Source organism: Mesoplodon densirostris, chromosome 15 (assembly GCF_025265405.1).
Source record: "Mesoplodon densirostris isolate mMesDen1 chromosome 15, mMesDen1 primary haplotype, whole genome shotgun sequence".
NCBI lineage: Eukaryota > Metazoa > Chordata > Mammalia > Artiodactyla > Ziphiidae > Mesoplodon > Mesoplodon densirostris.
Genome location: NC_082675.1, coordinates 29,387,274 through 29,409,104, shown reverse-complemented (window position 1 = coordinate 29,409,104; position 21,831 = coordinate 29,387,274). Strand labels below are relative to the sequence as shown.

The following is a 21,831-nucleotide window of genomic DNA, read 5'->3' as shown; positions in this document are numbered from 1 at the left end:
CACGTTTCCACAGCAAATCACCATTAAAGCACGGGAAACTTGGATAATCCATTAGAAAAGGCTGATTTCAGTATTCAATGATTAGCATATTTATTAAGCACCCATTATAACTAAGCAGTATGGTGATCACCTTAGGGTACATTGGTGAGCAAGTCTTTAATAACAGAGGTGCCAAATATTCACAACAGCCAAGCCATGGAAACAACCTAAGTGTCCATCGACAGAGGAATGGATAAAGAAGATGTGGTACATATGTACAATAGAATATTAGTCATAAAAGAGAATGAAATAATGCCATTTTCAGCTACATGGATGGACCTAGAGATGATCATACTAAGTGAAGTAAGTCAGAAAGAGAAAGACAAATAGCATGTGATATCACTTATATGTGGAATCTAAAATATGACACAAATGATCATATCTATGAAACAGAAAGAGACACAGACATAGAGAACAGACTTGTGGTTGCCAATGGGGAGGGGGCTGGGGGAGGGAAGGACTGGGAGTTTGGAGTTAGCAGATGCAAACTATTTTATATAGAATGGATAAACAACAAGGTCCTACTGTATAGCACAGGGAACTATATTCAATATCCTGTGATAAACCATAACGGAAAAGAATATATATGTATAACTGAGTCACTTTGCTGTATACAACACTGTAAATCAACTATACTTCAATGAAATTTAAAAAAAAACAAGAAATACCAAGCACATGTATGTTAACCCGTATAATACTTACCAAAAATATTTTACAGTTGAGGAAACTGAGTCAAAAGAGGTTATTTGTAACCTGCTCAAATGCACACAGCAAGGAAGGAATGAGGCCAATACTTAAAGTACTTAGGAAACCTGGGGGCACCAAACTTCACACTAGTTAAAACCACATGATTCTGCCTTAAGATTTTTGGAAGTTAGTCAAGGAAGTTACCGTCTTTTTCTCTAGATGTGTGATAGGCTGGACTCCATGTGAGTTTATCTGAGCCCCAGGTTGGTCCGGGCTGGGGGTTAGGGGGTGGGGGTGTGTTCAGAAAGGGTAGCTGAGAAGAGGCCAAAGAGAAATGTCCTAACTTCCTAATTTTGCTTTGTGCTGGGAGTAATCTCTAATGAAAACCTGCCATGAGGATCAGCAACTGAATACACTTAATTTTAAAACGAAGCATCCGAAGCGCAGTCTTAAGTATTTTCAGAAATCATCTCCCTATTTGACAATCATGAAAAATATGAACAAGAAAGATGGAGCGGAGCCTGCCCTCGGCTGCCCCAGTGCGGCCGGGGGGAGCGGGCAATTCTCCGCCAGTTTCCCCACGTGTAGGGCGAGGTGGCCGGGCGACCCTAACACACTCCGTTTCCTGATTCCTCCTTGTTGTTTGTATTTCCACCTGTCTCTCGTTCCTACACCTAAAGCCTCTCTACCAGGTGTCCAACGCACGGTGGGCACAGACGAAGGCTGACCGTGTGAACAGGGTCCCGTCGGGGTGCAAGCAGTCAGCACTTGTTACAGGGCAGGCCGGGCAGCTCCTGAGCTCCTGAGCTCCAACTGCAGGAGGACCGCCGCCCGGTACTCGCGGTGAGCGGTGCCCGCGGCCAGCGGCGCCCGAGGTGCTGCCCGGCCGGGTCCGCGCGGGGGACGCTCCTCGCTCGCGGCCACACCCTCGGGAAAGGCTCTGAGCTCCGCGAGGGTCCGAGCCGGGCCCCTCTCCCGCCACGCAGCCCTCAGCTTCCCGCAAGCTGGACCCAGCTTCAGCGGGGAGTCGGCGGGGCGGGGCCCGGCGCTGTGGGGGCGGGGCTCATCGCCGGTCGCGCAGGGAGAGGGACCCAGGGCGGAAAGGAGCGGGGCTCGGCGCGGGGCGGGGTTCGCGCAGGAGGGCGGGGCAGGGAGGGGCGAGGGGCGGGACGGGACGCTGGGCGCTGCTCCAGGGCCAGGGGCAGCTCCAGGTCCGCACCCCGCCCGCTCCCGGTCCCTCGCAGGTCCTCACGGGCGGGCGAGCGCGGCCCAGGCGCGGAGCGGCGGGAGGCGCCGGCGGGCTCGGAGGCCGCAATGAAGCCGAGCGGCGAGGACGGGGCGGCGCAGGCCGGGGGCCCGTGGGAGGAGTGCTTCGAGGCAGCGGCGCAGCTGGCGTTGCGGGCTGGACAGGTGAGAGCGGCCCCGGGCGCACTCGGACTTGGGGCAAAGCGGACGCAGGGCGTGGGCGGACGGAGACCCAGAGGGCCGGGCCGGGACCTGGGGGCGCGAGCCGCGGAGGGGCTCCGCTCAGCCTACCGCACACCTGTGCACCTGCCACGCCTGCGCCGGGACGGGCGCCCTGGATCCCGCGGCCCGGAGGCGCGGGCCGGGCTCGGGGCGCAGGGCGGCCTGGCGGGAGCGGGCGGGTCAGGGCGCGCGGACTGCCTCGGATTTGACCCAGTGGGCGGGACACGGTACGGTTGCCCCGGGTTAGAACCCCTACGCGTGGAGGTCGGGCGGACAGCCTGTCCTCGCGCATCCGGAGTCTAGAGGGTTCCACTCTGCGTTTGCAGGAACTGCTACCCGCACCGGAAGGGTGACGGTCAAGCAGCGGAGCTGAAGAAACTTTCAGAGGGCAGCCCCTCTCTTCGCACTTTCCTATGTGTTTTGTTCCCCCATTTCCTCGGCGCTTCACGCCTGGGGTTCCGCAGGCCACGTGCGGCGGCGAATGGGGGACGCGGGGGGAGGCAGGGCGCAGGGACGGCTCGCTCCCTGCTCGCGCGTCAAGGCGCTCGGCTGCGTTCCTGCGAGCGGAGCGTGAGGGTGGACAGAGGAGGAGCCCTGCCCGCAGACGGATTTTCTGTTCCCAGCGGCAGTTCCTTTTCGGTCTGAAAGTGCCCCACGGGCTAAAGTCAGGCTGTCGCCAGTCCTGCATTTGAAGAGAGTCCTGGGCTTCCCTGGTGGCGCAGTGGTTGAGAGTCCGCCTGCCGATGAAGGGGACATGGGTTCGTGCCCCGGTCTGGGAAGATCCCACATGCCGCGGAGTGGCTAGGCCCGTGAGCCATGGCCGCTGGGCCTGCGCGTCTGGAGCCTGTGCTCCGCAACGGGAGAGGCCACAACAGTGAGAAGCCCGCGTACCGCAAAAAATAAAAAAAAAAAAAAGATACTATGAAGAGAATCCTTAACGTACACAGTCACAGTGCGGTCCCTTGGTCCCCTAAAAGTTAACACTAGTGGACCCTCCCCCTGTGAGACTTGATCTTTGGGGAAAAGGAGGACCCCAACCTTACCTGCTGCATTGATGGAGCTCATGGCTTCAGGGCAAACGTTCTTCCTGGAAAGCTGGTCCACTGTGTGAGGGGCGCGCTTGCCCTCCCCCCTCCCGAGACCCTCACTTCCTCTCCAGAGTGAGCGTCCTCAGGATATTTGGTAACTTTTAGGTTCCACCATACAACTTTTCTTCTTTCAGCTTTGAGAAGAAGCCAGTTTAGAATTCAGACACCACTGTGTAAACCCTGGTGAGTTGTTACGGGTTTCTGTGGTTTTTCAAATTTAGATCCTTGAGGAAACAGAAGGGTTTTTGAAACCCCTCCCCCTTTTTTAAAACAAATTTACAAATGCTTACACAGACCTTGCAATATAGCAGGCACCGTTCTAAGGGTCCTGGGAACTTTAAATTATTTAAGAGATAGCTTCTGCTTTAGCAACTTGCCAAGAACAACAGAAAAAGCTTTTTTTGACAGTGGGGGAAGGATGCAATAAGGATTCTGCCATTGGGAGTCTGGATCAGGGGACCCAGCACTCTGGGCTCCCTCCTGAGCATTATGCTGATGCTTCCTGCCTGCCAGGCAGTGGCGGGGAGAGTGGCCGAATTGTTTGTGGCTGGGACAAACAGAAGCCACACAGGGTCATCCTAACCCGTGTAAAGAGGGACAGACTGTCTTAGTAATGTTCTGACAGTAACAAGGTGCTGATTGGAGAAAACCTGGCCTGTAGCCAGAAAGCCCCAAGAGGCATGAAGGGTGGTTAGTGGTGATTCTTGGGAGTCCTCCTTAGCCAGAGGCACATTTGGTACAGGTTCTGTGGCCTTGTGGCCCAACGTGCCCACCCTCTCACGTTCTGCTGTTTTATTAAGTTTGCTACTCCCGAGACAGCTCTGTGTGCTCCACCAAGTCTGGGTTCTCTACGTTCAGAGGGAGTGCCCTTCCTCCCAGGAGACAGTGTCTGCCGTCCATGTTTCAGACATTGGTTCAGGTCAGGGCAGCCCTGGACGATTTGCTGCCACCTCTCCTCTGCTGCATCCTGAGAGGCCTCCCAGACCCCTCCTTCCTTGTCTCTCCACCACCCATCCCTGTGGTACCCCTGAGAGGCATCCCTTCCAGTCCCAACCACTGTACCACTGCAGAAGCCCCTCCCTGGCTGTTGGCCTTTGGGGAAGGGGGTGACGTCAGCCCCATACCATCACCACCACAAGTACACAGAGTGATATTCATCGAAATGGGTATTTATCATCTTTTATGTGATGTGTGAGCAAAAGTATCTTAGAAAACTATGCTTTTTAAGTTGTCCTGCAGGGATAGATCCAGGTTTTCTTGAACGTGAAGTTTAGACAATTTACGGGCCCTCTTTAAGAAAAAAAATACAAAATTACAAATTCAAAATTAGATATAAAAGTTTATTTAGAATAAGAAAGATCACAACAGCATAAATTTTAAGATGCTAACAAATATAACAAAATACAAAAGAATAATTTTTTAACTGCTTCTCAATCTTCTGTAATACTCTTTTCCCATTTTTGGCTTTATACTCTTTACATCTTTGGATGACAACGATTTTGTAGTACTTTCTATGGAGAGACTAGAAAGGTAAATTCAGGCTTTCCTGTAGGATGGCTCATTGAAATTGATTACTATGGTTTAGAAAAGTTTAATTAGGCTTCAAACTTGTTATTGGTAGGGTCATATAAATGTTTAGGATTGCCATCAAATTTGAGAATCCTGTCAGTTTTATTTTACATATTAGTTGTCAGACAGGAAAGAATTTTCCAGTGTGCTCTGAGGGGATGCCCTATGTCCACCTCCAACTGCCCAGAGCAGAGGCGCACAGCGGGGGCTCTGACCCAACATCCCTATTTGTCTGGCTTGCATTGCCACAGGTGTTTTTGCTTGTTTGTTTCTGTTTTTGTTTTTTTGTGTGTGGCTGCATTGGGTCTTCATTGCTGTGCTTGGGCTTTCTCCCTAGTTGCGGCCAGCATGGGCTACTCTTCCTTGTGGTGAGTGGGCTTCTTATTGCGATGGCTTCTCTTGTTGGGGAGCACAAGCTCTAGGTGCATGGGCTTCAGTAGTTGCAGCACATGGGCTCAGTAGTTGCGGCACAGGAGCTCAGTAGTTGTGGCTTGCGGTCTTTAGAGCACAGGCTCAGTAGTTGTGGCACACGGGCTTCGTTGCTCCGCAGCATGTGGGGTCTTCCCAGACCAGGGCTTGAACCCGTGTCCCCTGCATTGGCAGGTGTATTGGCAGGTGTACTCTTAACCACTGTGCCACCAGGGAAGTCCCCACAGGTGTTGTCTTGATTTGTAATTTTATTTTTTATCAGTTATTCACACAGGGAGTTTAAAAAGTGAAATACCGCTAAAGGGACTGTCGTGGAACCAGCAGTGTCCTGTCCCATGTCATCCTCATCCTTTTCCTCAGAACTCACTGTTTTCAGTTTTCTGATAGTTACACCCGTTTTCTAAATAGTAGCTCTTTTTTTACATCATCCGCATTAGACACTGTTATGTCCTGTGGCTGCGTTACCTGTTGGTTCCATTGGTGCCTGTGCTCACGTGCTGTGACCACATGTAGCACACGGTCAAGCTGGGCAGCATGGTTGTATTACATATTCTTTTTTTTCTTATGCAACTTGTGTTTTCCTTAAGATTAAAAAAATTTTTTTTATTTGCTTAGTTTTCTACACACCTACCAACAGCCATCTTTCGACTTCCCAACAGAATTTTTGATGATCTCCTTGGTATAGACACTCATGGGTCTTGCTGCTGGGGACACATGGTCCTCACACCTTCATGTGCATCAGAAGCACCTGGAGGGCCTCCACAGCAGACTGCGTCCACCACAGGGTTCCTACTCACTGGGTCTGGAGTGGGGCCGAGAATGAGCACTTCCACCAAAACCCCAGCTGATGCTATCCGGCTGGGGATGGCACTTTGAGAAACACTGCTGTATGTAGTATTTTGTTACATGACTATATGACAGTTTATTCATTCAACTCTTGAAGAAACTCTGGATAATGTCCAGTTTGGAATTATTAGGAATAATGTTGCTCGTCCAGCACTCTCGCATGTGTCTTTTGGTTACCTCCATATGCATTTCTGCTGGGGATAGATTAACAATAAGAGTGAAATTGCTGTGTCATCGTGTATGAAATTCTGCCAGGTGGTTTTCCAAGGCGTACGCAGGGATTCACGATTCCCCAGCAGGAGGTGAGGGTTCCTGTTGCCTCATCTCTCAGACGACACTTGGTATTGTCTGTCTTTCCATTTTAGCCGTTGTGACGGGTTTGAGGTGGTGTTTTACGGTGGTTTTAATTTGCATGTCCTGTATGACTAATGAACTTAAGTGCCTTTTTATGTGTTTACTGGCCTCTTTTTAAAATGGTGGTGCTAAAACAGGTTAGAAATGTATTCATTCACACAACAACTATTTGAGTAACTCTGGAAAGGACTCTAACCTTACTCTGAGTGTGATTGAGGTTCGGGGTAGAGTCCCACGTGGAGCCCTGCAGGGTGATGGGGAGACCACCCTGGCTGCTGCTGGGGTGGGGGTGAAGCTGCAGCGCCACAGTGGGTGGGGCAGAACCAGATCTCCGATGGAAGTGATTAGAATATTCCGAGTGAGGGATGAGGGTGGATCTGACTGGGGGTGGTGAAGAAGGTGGTAAACGGATGTATTTCGAAGGCAGAGCTGCCAGGTTTGCTGCCGGATTGGAAGCGGGTGTGAGAGGAGCCAGGGGTGCCTGCAGGGTTCGGGCCTGAAGAGCTGTCCAGTGGATTTGCAGGAACTGTAGGGGGAGCAGGTTTGGAGGTGGAGGTCAGGTCCTGTGTTCCACGAGCTGTGAGTTGCTGACCTTGAAATGCCAGTGGATCTCTACGTGGGGGCCTTTGGGTGGAGAGTTCACGTGAGAGGCTGAGGGTGGAGGCGCCAGTTTGGGAGCCGTCAGTCGGCCTGGGTTGGTGTCTCAGGCCGGGTCCCGCCCGGGACGGGGACAAGCAGGCTTGTCTGCCCTGGGCTCTCTGTAGGCGGATCCCATGTCGAGCTCCCTGCATTTCCTCTGGGAGATCCCAACCTGGCGGGACGTGGAGGTGGAGGTCCCCCTGCTGTCCTGGCTGAGGATGGAGGGGGCAGCTGGTGACCTCACCATTTCCACTGTCAGTCCTGGCCTTGTCAGCCCCACCTGCACCCGCGCCCCAAGCTTCCACAGAGTGGGGTCACCCATGTTGACAATTGTACACCTTCACCCACATTTGAAGCCTCAGTCAAGATGGAACTTGTGAGATAGCAGCTGGCAGGTGGAGCAGCAGCCCCACTGGCACACATGGGCTGAGGGTCCAGGGACAGTCTATGGAGAGCTCTCTCTCACACAGAGAAGGGTTTGTGTTTTCTGTCTGTTCTGGCCTTCAGCTGATGGGGCCAGGCCCACCCACATTCCAAAGAGCAATCTGCTTTACTGATTAACATGTTCATCTCATCCAAAAACGTCCTTGCAGAAACACCCAGAATAACATTCAACACAGTATTTGGGTACCCCACAGCCCAGTCAAGTTGACACAAGATTAACCATCACATCACATTCATAAGTCTGAAACGTGGCAGTACCACCAGGCCCACATCTGCAGAAGAAAGGTGTTGCCTGTTGAAACCCCACTTCCGCAGAGTTCTCCGTGTGCATTCCATGGGTCCCCGAGCTCACACAGGTTGCTCCATAGGGATGGGTGATAATCGTATGGTTGACTTGGGGACAGTAGCATACAACCGAGATGGTTCACAGACAAGAAAGAGGCATTTGGACGTGTCTTTGAATGACATCCCAGACGCTGGAGCTGATGGGGTTTGAAATTCAGGCTTCAGTGACTTAAGTCCCATATTTTATATATTAAACATTAACAGAATGTTATTTTGAGGGAGAGATCCAGGCCAGGAGGTCTGTGAAGTGCAGGCTTAGTTAGTGAGTAGCTGAAAAACATTAATTAAAAAACAGCCACACTAACTTATTGCTGGCAAAATGAGAATGTTTAAAAATCCCAAGACTGAGAGAACACAGATATGGTAAAGGGTTTTAGCAAGTAACTCACCTGGAACCCCACAGGCCTTTCCCCTGAGGATGCGACTGTGGTTAAAAGACAGGGCTGATTGAGTCTCGTAATGATTTGTTTAAAAACAAGACACTATCCCCACCTTTCCTCTCAGTGTAGGAAATTGTCTGAATTGAACTTTTCTTAACCTAGTACTGAGATTTGTACATTGTGTATGTGGTAGGTTTGGGGGGTTTTGTCATAAAGCATTAAGTTTTTTGAGGCCTCAGCCCCCTCAGATGGACAGATGGGCCTTCAGAGGAGTGGACAGGAGAGTGTCTGGGGCCAGGATGTCTGGGTCATCTGAAGGGCAGTGTAGTCTGGGACGATAATTCAGAAATGGAATCTAAATATCTGGGAGTGTAACCAGTTGAGAGGGAGGAGTCGGGAATGGTCTGCAGGTCCCTCCCAGGCGTCCAAGGCCTGAAGGAGCAGCAGCCGGTGAAGAGGGCTGACCACAGCAGCACTGCAGGTGGCTGGGAATGCAGGTGTGGCCTGCCCTGCACTGGGGGACACAGGCCCACAAGGAAAGGATCATCATACAGCCATAATAAACACTGATAGAAACAGAAAAGAAATCCTTATAAAAGGACACGCTCTAGCATCCTCCTCCTGGATCCGTAATTTCCGTCCTTTGTATTATCTGTGGCTGGGGGCCTGGCTCCCCTGGGAAGGAGCCCAGATGACATCAGGACCCCCCCCCCACTGCCCCTGGGCATGTCTCCTCTCAGTTGGATCCAGAGGATGGAGAGGCCAGGGTGCTCAGATGAGGCTTCATGAGAGCACTTGCCGAGCTTCTTCCCGACTTAGTTACCTGAGCCCCGTGTGCACCCAGCAGGTGTTCTCTGAGACCCCACCATGTGTCAGGCTGCAGAGCCCGCCTCGGGGGGAGTTCAGACACAGGGCAGACGAGGGTCCTAACCCGGGAGCCAGGAGCGCACTTGCAGGGTGAGCGCCGGCTCTGCGGGGAGGTGACATCCCAGTCACAAAGGAGGAGTGCTGGGGCCAGAGGAACCTGGCGTCCAGTGGGAAGGGGGCGGGAGGGTGAGTGACGGTTCGGTGCAGCAGGAGGGGCAGGGTATGCGGGGGCGCAGAGGTGGGCCGATGGGCTGGCTCCTTTAGAGTCGGGGACAGAGGCAGGGGGTCCTTTCTCCCCCCCACTCCCAAGTCTAGCTAGAGTCTGGGAGGCAGGCTCTGCTTCCCAAGTCACCCAGGGGCCCGTTCCTTCCGGCCACTGCTCTGACCCCACTGCTCTGACCCCGGCGACTACGCCCAAGTCACAGCGGAGGGAGTGGAAGGGCAGGAGGAAATGCCATGCCAACAATGGCCCTTTGAGGACGTGACTCGGGAGTCACATGCATCACTCCCCCTCGCGTCCTTGGGGCCAACCTCGGTCCCAGGGCCACACCTGCCTGCACAGGAGGCTGTGATGCGGGCTACCATGTGGCTCGATGCCCTGTTAACCTTGGGCTCTGTTCCTAGAAGGAAGAGGGCCAGCTACTCGGGTCCAGTTGTCTCTGCTCCAGGCCAGCCCACAGAGGCCACTGTGAGCTACATCGGGGGTGACTTTATCCTCGGGGTGACGGGACCATTAGGTGCTTTATGCGGGCCCGAGCTTAGCGAGCCCTTCTGGCTGCACTGCAGGGAGTGGATGTGCGGGGGGGCCCCGGGAGGCAGGATGGGATGGAAACCAGAGGGTGATGGGCTTCGAGGGCAACAAGAGGCAAAACAAGACAGATCAAGGGGTCAGTGTTCCACAAGCGCGTGAGGTCCGGTTGGAAAAAACGGTGCTGAGTCTGTTTAAGCAGTCTGAGGTGTAATGTACTGGTGACTTGAAGGGTTTTGCGCCTCGGCTGTGTGCCGGGCATGACCCTAGACACCAGGCGGGCAGCAGGGAGCAGAGAGCAAGCCGGGTTTTCTGTTAGAAAACATTACAACCAATCTGTTATCTTTGCAACCAAGCTGGGAAAACCAAACAACTCTCTGGGCTTGGTGCTGAGATGAGGACCGCCCCTGTCTAGGGGGTCCTGCTTATTCTGTGAAATCCTGCGTGAGCACCCCTGTCTGCAGGCTTCCTGGAGGCGTCTTCCTGGCCTCCTCCTCTTCAGCGAATGGGTACATGGGATGTGGGTACAGGGTATGTGTACAGGACATGTGGGTACACAGCATGTGTGTACACGGCATGTGAGTACATGGGATGTGGGTACAGGGCATGTGTGTACATGGCAGGTGGGTATAGGGCATGTGTATACAGGGCATGTGTGTACGCGGCATGTGCATACATGGCATGTGGGTACAGAGCATGTAATTACACGGTGTGTGTGTACACGGCATGTGGGTACAGAGTATTGTGTACACAGCATGTGGGTACATGGGATGTGGGTACAGGGCATGTGAGTACATGGGATATGGGTACAGGGTATGTGTGTACATGGTGTGTGGGTACAGGGCATGTGTGTACATGACGTGTGGGTACAGGGCAGGTGGGTACAGGGCATGTGTGTACAGGGCATGTGGGTACAGGGCATGTGTGTACACGGCATCTGGGTACAGGGCAGGTGGGTACACAGCATCTGGGTACAGGGCAGGTGGGTACAGGGCATGTGTACAAGGCATGTATGTACACAGTGTGTGTGTACAGAGCATGTGTGTACAAGGCATGTGTGTACATGGCGTGTGTGTACAGGCCATGTGTGTACACGATGTGTGTGTACAGGGCATGGGATACACCCGCCTAACGTTGAAGAGTAAGTATCACGGGGTGGGCGGTGCGGTGTCAGGTGGCGGCTGAGCAAGGGGGTCCATGGAAGGAGGTGAGGGATCCTGGGTGCAGCGGATCTTGGAGGAGAGGTCAGAGGTCGCTTCAGGGTCCTGATGTCACCATGGTTGGGAACTCGAGCTGTGACTCGGGCAGAGGTGACAGGATAGGCCCTAGCTGCAGTGGGGCTGTTTCCTGATTAATACCCTCAATGCCTTCCTGTGTGGGCCCCCGGGGAGGCCCTGGCACTCAGCCCTCCATCCTGGGTGTAGGTGAAGCGCTGGCAGCTCCTGGGAGACCAAACCACTCGGTCCTGTGACCTGATGCACCCAGCCCCTGGGGCGTGAGGCCAGGGTCTGCCTTCCAGTTCTCTGCGTGCATTTTCACTTTCCCGGGTTTGGTTTCGGCTGGACCGTTTGGGCTCCCGATCCAAGGGCACGTTTGTGTGATGGGTAAAGTGAATGAGGAGAAGCGGTTCCTACACTGAAATCTTCCGAGTTCAAGCTCGGGGGCTCTGTGGGGCTCTGTGGCTGAAGCTTCACGTCCTTAGAACCGCGTTTCTTTCCTCCAAAGAAAGACTGTTCTACCCATGACCGCCTTTCTCGCGAGAAGAGTAGGCGGCAGTGAAGGCTCCCAGGAGCGCCACAGAGAGCCGGGCGCCACCGGTCCATCTATCTGGCCGTCCGCGGTGGGGGAGGGGGCCCAGCTCTGGTGCAGGACCGTCCCCAGAGCAGGGGGTGCTGGCCAGCATCACCCACCTACCGACTTTCATTGCAGATCATCAGGAAAGCCCTTTCTGAGGAAAAACGTGTCTCAACTAAAACGTCAGCCGCGGACCTGGTGACAGAAACAGATCACTTGGTGGAGGCTCTGATCCTGCAGGAGCTGCAGCAGCGCTTTCCCTCCCACAGGTGGGTGTGCTGGGGCCTCACTGACTCCTTGCTGTGACCCGCCCCCAGCCGCGTGTCCCCCCACTCCCCGCCCTGCGGCGGATCCTGGCGGGGAGTCCCCTCTGCTGTGCCCTGTCAGCCCAGGGCCACGCGGACTTTCCCAGGATGCATCCCCGCGTGTGGCCATCCCCAGGGCTGCCCACCCCTCCTGCCAAGCCCACACCAAGCCCCCAGGGCCACACCTCTCCAGAGCAGGTGTCCCTGACCTTTTGGGTCACTGTATGGAGAATCTGATGCAACGATTAATCTTTTCCTTGAAAAAGGCCAGCATTTGCCCAGCGCTGTTTGTCTAGTTCCAAGGGGGCCCAGAGCCCCCGGGGCAGACGCTCTGAGCTCGGGGAGGGGGCTCCTTGGGCACAAGTGTCCCTTTCCTTCCTTAGGGAGCTGCTCACCCTGGAGCCCAATCGCTGGATTCCCAGGTGTAGACGACATGTCTGTCCGGCCCCACGTCCATGTGGACCAGTGAGGGGCTCCCTCCTGCTGCGTGACACCCTGCCAGTGACTGGGGGGGAGGGGACAGGCCGAACACACTCGCACCTTCTCCCCGCTCCTTCCTTCTATCCCGCATCACCTGAGGGGTCATGTGTGTGTATGTGGGTGCATGTGTGTGTGCAGGCATGTTGACGGCAGCCCTTGTGTTTCAGCATCTCTCCCTTTTTCCTTGTTTGGCGTAAAGTCAGGACCCTAGCATCTGTTATAATGGTTACAGGCTCTGCACTGTTTATGATTTCTTAACCTTCAAAACTCTAAATTAAATGGTAACATCCAAAGAATCACAGCTGACCTTTGAACAGCATGGGTTTGAGCCGCACAGGTCCACGCAGACATGGCTGCAGACGCAGGGCGGGGTGGGTGGGGCTGGCTGGCAGGGTCAGTGCCCCTGGCCCCGCCGTGTTCAAGGCAGTTGGATTCCCTGAGACGTGATGGCTCAGGAACCACCACTGGTTCTGGCCCAGGAGCTCTTTCTGTCCCTGTATCGTCTGGTGGCTCCAACAACAGTGAGGCAGCTGGACTGTGGGGCCCTGGGGTCCAGGGTCCAGGTAAAGGCTCTGGTCACTGCAGGGCTCTGCGTGGTGGCGGTCCCAGGCCTCCTGGCGCTTTGCAGTCGGATCACTCTGACAGACCGAATCCTGAAAGTGCTGGCCGGTTGCTGGTGCTTTGGATGCACTGTTGTGTCGATATGGGGCCTGGTGTCTCTTTGCACAGTGTGAATTTACACACTCCTTGACAAGTATCACAGGACAGAAGACAGTGTGTCACACGGGGGGCCTCAGGCTCCGAAGCCCCTTCGGAAGACTGTCTGGGTCCGCCCAGAGCAGCAGTCCCCACCCCAGGTGGGTGTCAGGCCCCCTGGAGCCTCTCCAACTGTGCCTGCCAGCCCACCTGACAAAGCCCTGGGCAGTGCAGGTGCCCCCCAACCCCTAGCAAGAGGCAGCGGTCCCCAAGCTGCAGGCTGCGAGGCAGGGACTGGCTGCCCGTGTCAGCCTGGCCCTGCTCCCTCTCCCCTCTTGGCTCTGAGAGCAAAGCCAGGATGCTACTCTCTGCTCTGTTGCCTAGAAAATTCAAATAGGTGAAATCATTTTTCAGCATACCAAAGTCAGGTTTGGTTTTTTCCCAATGATTAAGATTTAAAAGAAAGTACCAGAATTTGGGGACATTTAATTGTATTTTAGATCGGAGACAAATTGAGAAACTTGTGATGAGGAAAAAAATTGCACGCATATTATAAGATAAAATAGTATATTGTTATTTTTCTGCATTCAGAGTATTTAAATATATCCCGTAAACAACAAGTTGGTATAAGGCTGTCACCCTTTCTTAAGAAGTCTGAACTTACATTCTTCCTCATTTTTAGTCTTTCACAAAACAGTATTAAAGATAGATTGCATGGGACTTCCCTGGTGGTGCAGTGGTTAAAGAATGCGCCTGCAGGGTCTTCCCTGGTGGCGCAGCGGTTGAGAATCTGCCTGCTAATGCAGGGGACACGGGTTTGAGCCCTGGTCTGGGAGGATCCCACATGCCGCGGAGCAACTAGGCCCGTGAGCCACAACTACTGAGCCTGCGCGTCTGGAGCCTGTGCTCCGCAACAAGAGAGACCAAGATAGTGAGAGGCCTGCGCACCGCGATGAAGAGTGGCCCCCGCTTGCCACAACTAGAGAAAGCCCTCGCACAGAAACGAAGACCCAACACAGCAAAAATAAAAAATAAATTAATAAACTCCTACCCCCAACATCGTAAAAAAAAAAAAAAAGAATCCGCCTGCAGCACAGGGGATACGGGTTCAATCCCTGGTCCGGGAAGATCCCACATGCCGCGGAGCAACTAAGCCCGTGCACCACAACTACTGAGCCTGCGCTTTAGAGCCTGCGAGCCACAACTACTGAGCCTGTGTGCCACAACTACTGAAGCCTGCGCACCCTAGAGCCCATGCTCCGCAACAAGAGAAGCCACCGCAGTGAGAAGCCCACACACCGCAACAAAGAGTAGCCCCCGCTCGCCACAACTAGAGAAAGCCCGTGAGCAGCAACAAAGACCAAAGGCAGCCAAAAAAAAAAAAAAAAAATTAAGAAAAAAAAGATAGATTGCAGCTGTTTTGACTTTGATAAAATAAGAAACAACCTGCCTGTGGGCTCCCTGGTTTTGCTATTTTATTTTACTCACTGGTGAAATTCAAAGCCTGGGAGATGGGTGTGGACAGAAACTGCGCTTGCTTCTGCCCTTGGCTGGGCAGTTGCTCCACCCCCAGGGACGGGAATCTGACCACGGTGTCACCCAGCACTGACACTGCTGCGCGGAGGAGGTGACACAAGGAACCAGGTCAGGGCCGCATTCCCGAAGCACTGTGTTGGCACCGACGGCATGAGCTCAGTCTGCGCCCGGGCTGCCTCTGTGGGTGCCGAAACCTGTTCCAGCTGTGCTCCCAAGTGAGATCCAAGTGGGGTGACTTTGAAGACATGCAGTAGCATTGCTGAGCCTGTCTGTGTCCCCTTGTCCGGGAGGCACAGGCCGGGGGAGGAGGACGGCTGGTGCTCTCTCGCCTCTGCCTGGGCTGAGCCCCTGGTGGGACGTGGCCGCACTGTCATGCTGACCGGCCCCTGTGCCCTGTGGGGTGCGTGCACTCGGGGAGAAGGCGTTCCTGGCCACCAGCACCTGAATGCCTGCCTGCATTGTCTCCCTGCTGCATTTCATGCAGTGTCCTCGGGCAGCAGAGCCTGGGCCAAAGCCTGAGCGATGAGGCCGAGGACATTAGCTGGCTCCCTAGTGACTGAAGGTGACCCTGACCTTATCACAGAGTCAACAAACTGGCCAAAGAGAAGGCCTGGGTGCTCCTGGCCATCAAAATCATAAGGAAGGTTTGTTACGACTCTTAGGAAGAAGTAATAAAGCAGAACGTATTGGTCGAACTTGTTTCCAAGCTCTGAACCTTGTCCCTGGTGCTGTTTTCCTCTGTACATTCCATAGGCCTATGAAATGGCCCCATGCTCAGTCACGTGTGTTGTTTCTGTTTACATTGTGGTCCAGCACTCTTGTTGAGGTGTGTGTTACTCTCTCTCACATGCCATCTGAGTCCATGTACCCCGGCCTCTGCAGGAATTACCTTCCCACACGGAGGAAATCAGGGTCCACAGGCTGGGGAGGTATTCTGGTGCCTTAGAAGAGTGGACACATCTGAGGCCCTGCCCATGGGCACGAGGCAAGTGGGGAGGTGACCAGTTCTCCCCCCACCTTGGCTTGCGGTCAAGAGGAGGGTGCCCTCGGCCTGAACAGTCGACGCCCAGAAAGGCCAGGCCTTGGAGTGGCTGCTTGGAGTGACTCCCACCAGAAATGCCCCGCAAGACGAAAGCTGAGTCTGCAGATGCATCATGGGGGCTGCTCCGGGAGCCCAGAGACCGTGTACACACATTTGCTGATGGACTGACCGCCAGCCGCAGGCTGTGGTCCAGCTGTCTGAGCTGTCGGCCCCTCCTCCTCCTCCAGGACCCCAGCGACTCCTGCCAACCCCCCTAGTAGCTACCAGCTTCTCGCTTAAAATCAGGTTAGAAAAGGAAGAAGATTCCACATTCCTCCCAGGTTCCTGGGATCATCTTTGTTGTGAGTCATTTCTATTCTCGACCTTAGTGACGTCTTCTCACTGCTTCCTGGACCTTGTGCCCAGTTCAAGCCTGGGACTTTATCCTCATGTGTGTGTGTTTTGGGTATGGCCCCCTTTCTTTAAGAACATAATCACAAAGTGTTGCAGGAAAATCACATAGCTGACATCTTCTCACTGCTTCCTGGACCTTGTGCCCAGTTCAAGCCTGGGACTTTGTCCTCATGTGCGTGTGTTTTGGGTATGGCCCCCTTTCTTTAAGAACATAATCACAAAGTGTTGCAGGAAAATCACATAGCTGCAGAAAGCACTGAAGACGGATTTAATACCTTAACATCTTTGACTCAGAAAACCCCAGAGCTAATGTGGCATAGGATCTTCCCCTTGTTTCTGCCGGGGTTAGCGGTTGGGGAGTCACCCTGCCTGGCCACACCCCGCCCAGCCTCCTCTCACTTGATGGTCACCACGACCTTGTTCATCTAGACCCGCCTACCTGGGTCACATGATCCAAATTCCCAGCGGTGGATGGCAGGGAGGCTGCCCAGCAGCAGGAGGGACAAAAGCCAGGAGCTTCCCCGATGCATCTGGTCTGCCCTCTGGGCTGTAAGCTCCTGGGGGCAGCTGTAGGCTTTCTCCACTCACACGAATTTTCCAGGTTCCTCACCCCTGCCCCCAGTCCAGTGCTTTGCTTGCTCACAGGTGGGTTTTTCCAGGGACAGCGGTGGGCGGGCTGGAAACAGCAACCTGAAAATGATGATGTAGCCTCATCGTGTACACGGACAAGCTTCGGGTGATTTGTCTGTGTCTGGATGACTCTGTGCACATAGAGCATGAGTTTCATAATCTTTGGGACAGAAATGCTGCCAGAGTTGAGGGGGACCAGCTGAGTGACGATGCAGGTGATGGCACTGTGTCAGTTGAAGTGACACCAGAATAAAGGGCACCTTCACAGTGTTAGGACCGTGACATGCCGACCTGGAGAGCTTCCTGCGGTGACAGAGGTGTTCTGTCTGCACGTCCAGTGTGGTGGCCTCTGACCCGTGTGACTAGTGAGACTAAGGCGCCAACTCTTTTTTTCCAACTCTGACTTTTTTTTTTTTTTTTTTTTATCTTTGGCTGCATTGGGTCTTCATTGCTGTGCGCGGGCTTTCTCTAGTTGCGGCGAGCGGTGGCTACTCTTCGTTGTTACAGTGGCTTCTCTTGTTGCAGAGCACGGGCTCTAGGCGCGCAGGATCCAGTAGTTGTGGCACACAGGCTCAGTAGTTATGGCTCGTGAGCTCTAGAGCACAGGCTCGGTAGTTGTGGCACACGGGCCTGGTTGCTCTGCGGCACGTGGGATCTTCCCAGGCCAGGGCTCGAACCCGTGTCCCCTGCATTGGCAGGCGGATTCTTAACCACTGTGCCACCAGGAAAGTCCCCAACTCTAGCTTTTAAATTCTATTTAAAAAGAGCTTTCCGGGGCTTCCCTGGTGGCGCAGTGGTTGGGAGTCCCCCTGCCGATGCAGGGGACGCGGGTTCGTGCCCCGGTCCGGGAGGATCCCACATGCCACGGAGCGGCTGGGCCCGTGAGCCATGGCCATTGAGCCTGCGCGTCCGGAGCCTGTGCTCCACAACGGGAGAGGCCACGACAGTAAGAGGCCCGCGTACCGCAAAAAAAAAAAAAAGAGCTTTCCGACAACTACAACTGGGGTGTGCAAAACGCCAGCAGTAGAACACCAAGCATTTCTTGTTTTTCACTTGTTTTTCCTTCTTGGTAGAGGTGTGCTGTGGTCAGGGCCCCTTTTTCTCTAGGACAGACGTGCATGTGAGGACCTAGTGAGAAGCCCTCGGCAGGACCAGGTGAACCTGATCTGTTGGGGACGGTCGGAAACCTGTGTCGGGCGCCGTCCTGGGGATTTAGGTGGAGTTTGTTCTTTCCTCCCAGAAGGCAGGGATGCAGACACTTCGGGGGACCCTCTAGCATGAGCCAGCATGGTGGGGGGGGGCAAGAAGGAGGGGTAGGGGAGCCATCCCTGGTTTCCAGCCTAGGCAGCTGGCTCCTGGCGGCTCCCATTGCTGAGACAGACCAAGTGGATTCTGCCTTGTTGCCGTCTAGTTCAGGTTCCCAACGGGGCATGGACGGCCTTGCGGGGGTGCTTGTGTTCAGAGGACTCGTCACAGAGGGTGGGCGGGGACAGGGGCCCGCGGTGCGTGGCCTGCGTACTCCTGCAGGATGGGGTCCAGAGGGGAGCCCAGGGGGGTGGGGCCTCCCAGGAACAACGTCAGCTCCTGTCTCCCGCATGCGGGATGGATGCCATGCCACCACCTGCGGTTCGGGGAGGCTGGGCTGGGTACAGATGGGGTGTCAGCTGTGATGCAGCCTGTTCCCCCAACCCCAGGCCAGTCCTCCCGGCATCCTCAGGCCCCTGGCTGGCTCTCTTCTCGGCCTTATCCCTGCAGAGTCAAGTCAGCACAGAGCTCAGCTTCTCGCCAGCAGCTCTTCCCACATCCATCCTTCCTCGGACCCCCGCCTGGCCCACCACACCCCCTGGTGCTTTAACAGAAGGTGTCACCTTGTGTGTCTGGGTCCTGCCAAGTGACTAGCAGAAGGCAAAATGCAGAAGGTCTTTCTCCTCACCCTGCCTGCTGGTCTCCGGGGCCGGGGCTCAAAGCGCTGAGTCTCAAGTTCCTGGCCTTTTCTCAGGCTGAGCTCTGTCCGCTGCAGGTTCATTGCAGAGGAGGCTGCAGCCGCTGGGGCCAAGTGCGTGCTTACCCCAAGCCCCACCTGGATCGTCGACCCCATTGATGGCACCTGCAACTTCGTGCACAGGTGAGCGCAGGCACACCCCGGCTTTTCCGAAGCAGCACGTCAGCAAACCTCTAGCGGGTTTGTGGTCTCACTTACAAGTCATGATACTTTAAAATAAAGTTTCCCATTTGTGAGATACGTTCAGAGCATGTAGGAGATCTTCACTTGTTTAAAAACTATTGCATTTGTCACATTTAAACGTTGGGTTGAATTTAAGAAGGACCCTTAAGGAGGCCCCTGGAGAGATGGGCAGGGTTGTAAATAACACAGGGTGTCTGGTCCAGCAGCCTTGGGAGCACGCATATGGATGGTGGCCTGGGGGGTTGAGGAGCCGCCGGCTGCCGGCCTAATCGGGACAGATGTCATCCCAGAGCAGCAGGTTTTCAGGAGGTCAGAGGCATGTGATGGCAGTGACCTGCCCAGCCCCAGAAGCGCTGACGGTGGGCGGGGGGGAGGCGGTCAAAGCCTCCCACGAGGACACTCGTGCAGCCCCAGAGCTGGTTGGCCCGGTCTCCTGCCCCATCCCGGGTCCCCATCGGCGGTTGGGGGGCCTGTGGACCTGCAGCCCCCACCAGTGGGACCCGCGGGGAGGGCCCCTCCCATAGGTGAGCCAGCCGCCTGCTTCCTTCCTTACAGTGAGAGGGGCCGGGGTGTGGGGTCCTCAGATGGAGCATTTATGTGTAGGTGTGGAAAGTGATTCAGCGCATCACAGGTGGCCCTTTAGAGACGGTGGAACAGAGCCATCTGGTGACAGCAACAGTGTCACCAGACTCTAACTAGAGCGTGACACCCCTGGGGAGTCCTGTGGGACCACGGGGCTCCCCTCCGGGTGTGTATCTCTGAGTGGGGCTCCTGTTCCTGTCCCACTGGTCACCTGTGTGAGGGTGGTGGGCACAGAACGGGCCAAGCCCCACCATGGACAAAGGCCACATGTCCACCCCAGTACCAGAGAGAGAACCTGGATGAGAGTGTCATTTGGGAAACAAGCTGTGAGGCTGACCCTTAGGCTCCAGATACAGTCCAGGGCCGTCCAGGGCTGTGGTGACCCTTGAAGCCTAAAGGCATTTGGGGGCCTCTGGCCACTGCAGCTTGGACAGGACCTGTCCTGCTCGTGTCCAGCAGCACTGGGACTAGAGCAAGTGGGAAAAGCCTTCTGAGGGTGGGAACCACAGCCAGGCCCGGCCGTGGCATGTCAAGAGCCTCCCCATGGAGATGGCAGGGGACATCACGGCGCAGCCTGGGCAAGGCTGGGTCCCGAGTCTCCTGGGTTAGAAGCAGCCCTTCCTTGTAACTACTCATTAAGCCCTAACGATCCTCACATAAGGGAGAAATCGTTCTGGAGACGTAACCTGTAAACCCACAGGCAGGATGCGAGGTCACCTCCTGCCTTCCACGCAGTGGCCACGCCTGCTGTCCTGCGCGAGGCTCACCCAGGGGTCACGGCAGGAGGGACGCGATTGTCTTGGACCCAGCCCCTCAATGGACGCTGGGGCCAGACCCCTCCATCCCTTCAGCCTCTGAGAACCAGAAAGCTGATTATTAACAACTCTCTACCGGGTCCTCTGTGGTCACTGTTGAGTCACGTCCATCCTGACGATGGCCAGCACTGTTGTCTGTCAAGGTCGCTGTCCTACATGTCAGCTCAGCCTGCTTGTCCTCGAAGCGCTCAGTGAAATTGTGGGAGGTACTTTTTGACAAAACAAACCCAGCCGCACTGTAGAAGGGTCCTTTGTGCCACCAGCCATACAGAGGCTCCTGAGTTTGCATGCGTCCGTGTGTGTCACCGTGTAAACCATCTGTCTTCTCTGCAGGTTCCCGACAGTGGCAGTGAGCATTGGGTTTGCTGTGAACCAGGAGGTACGTGATGGGTGGGGCCCGGCCACGTGGCCCCTTGGGTCTTGTTTATTCATCTTGCTTCTTGGTTCCAACCTCAGTTTTCCTCTCCTTGTCCTCGGTCTTCATCATGACGAGTAAATCCAAGCATGTGTTTTCAAATCCAAGAAAGTAAACAAATGCAAACCGGTTTGGGGTGTGTGGGTTTGGGGCTCCGGCCAGCCCTCCCCCTCGGTGGCCATTTAGCGATGCCGCGTGGAGGGGACGTTGTGGGCAGATGTTCCCAGTTAGTCTCCATCTGACCCCTGGGGCGTGTGATCGAGTCACACACAAAAGAAACTCCTATTTTTGGAGGACATTTCTAATCCCAGTGTTCTATTAGTTGTTCATTCTCCTCTAGCTGTTGGGTGAGAACATGGCTGTTGTGTGGTTCCCATAGACCCTCGGAACTGGGCCATATCTTGGGACCTGCAGAAAAGGCTGGATCCAGGCTTAAGCTTTATTATCCAGTTTCAGCGATTACACTTAGGAAAAGTCTTACCTTCGTTGCAGTTACTACAGTTACACTTGAATAGGGCAGGGGGCCAGGCTTTGCGGAGGGAGCCCTCATCAGGGCACCCTCGGTTAGCACAGATTCTGGGGCAGCAGAGGAGTCATACCCGTGAGAAAGAACTTAATTTTCTAGGTGAAGGTAAGCAAGAGCCTTAATGTTGAGATCTAGTGAGGGAGTCAGTTACTCACTTGTTTCTCTGTTAAATGTGGTCATTGAGATGAGCAAGTGAAGCAGGAAGCTCGGGGGCCGGGGGCTGTTCATTCTGGTGGCAGGGTCTCTGACTGGCCAGGCCGAGGCCTGTGACGGTCCGGGGTGTGTGCTGGGTACATGTGTTCTGGCCTCGTGGAGGCCCTGGCTGCCTGCCGCAGGGTCTCAGAGGCCAGCTGGTTCCAGGACTGACCTGGGCTTGGGAAGGGGGGCGGTCACGTGCTGACTGGAGGGGGCGCAGGATCTGGGTGTGTGCTGACTGGAGGGTCTTCCCAGAATTGAGCCCTTCTGCCCGCCCAGACTTCCCTCGGGCGTTTGCGGGCTTCTCCTCGTTTTCTCTGTCCGTTGGCGGCCGC

The 21,831-nt window shown here is 54.8% G+C and overlaps 1 protein-coding gene across 1 annotated transcript in view; it reads left to right on the top strand.

The window, feature by feature from the left end:
* Positions 1 to 2,040: 2,040 nt before the first annotated feature.
* IMPA2 (inositol monophosphatase 2) overlaps positions 2,041 to 21,831 on the top strand; it is a 28,133-nt gene continuing 8,342 nt past the window's right edge. Inside the window, exons 1-4 of the mRNA XM_060119441.1 lie at positions 2,041 to 2,136; positions 11,832 to 11,965; positions 18,799 to 18,903; positions 20,694 to 20,739. Of these exons, the coding sequence (XP_059975424.1) occupies positions 2,041 to 2,136; positions 11,832 to 11,965; positions 18,799 to 18,903; positions 20,694 to 20,739 (381 nt within the window). The remainder of the gene's footprint in view (positions 2,137 to 11,831; positions 11,966 to 18,798; positions 18,904 to 20,693; positions 20,740 to 21,831) is intronic.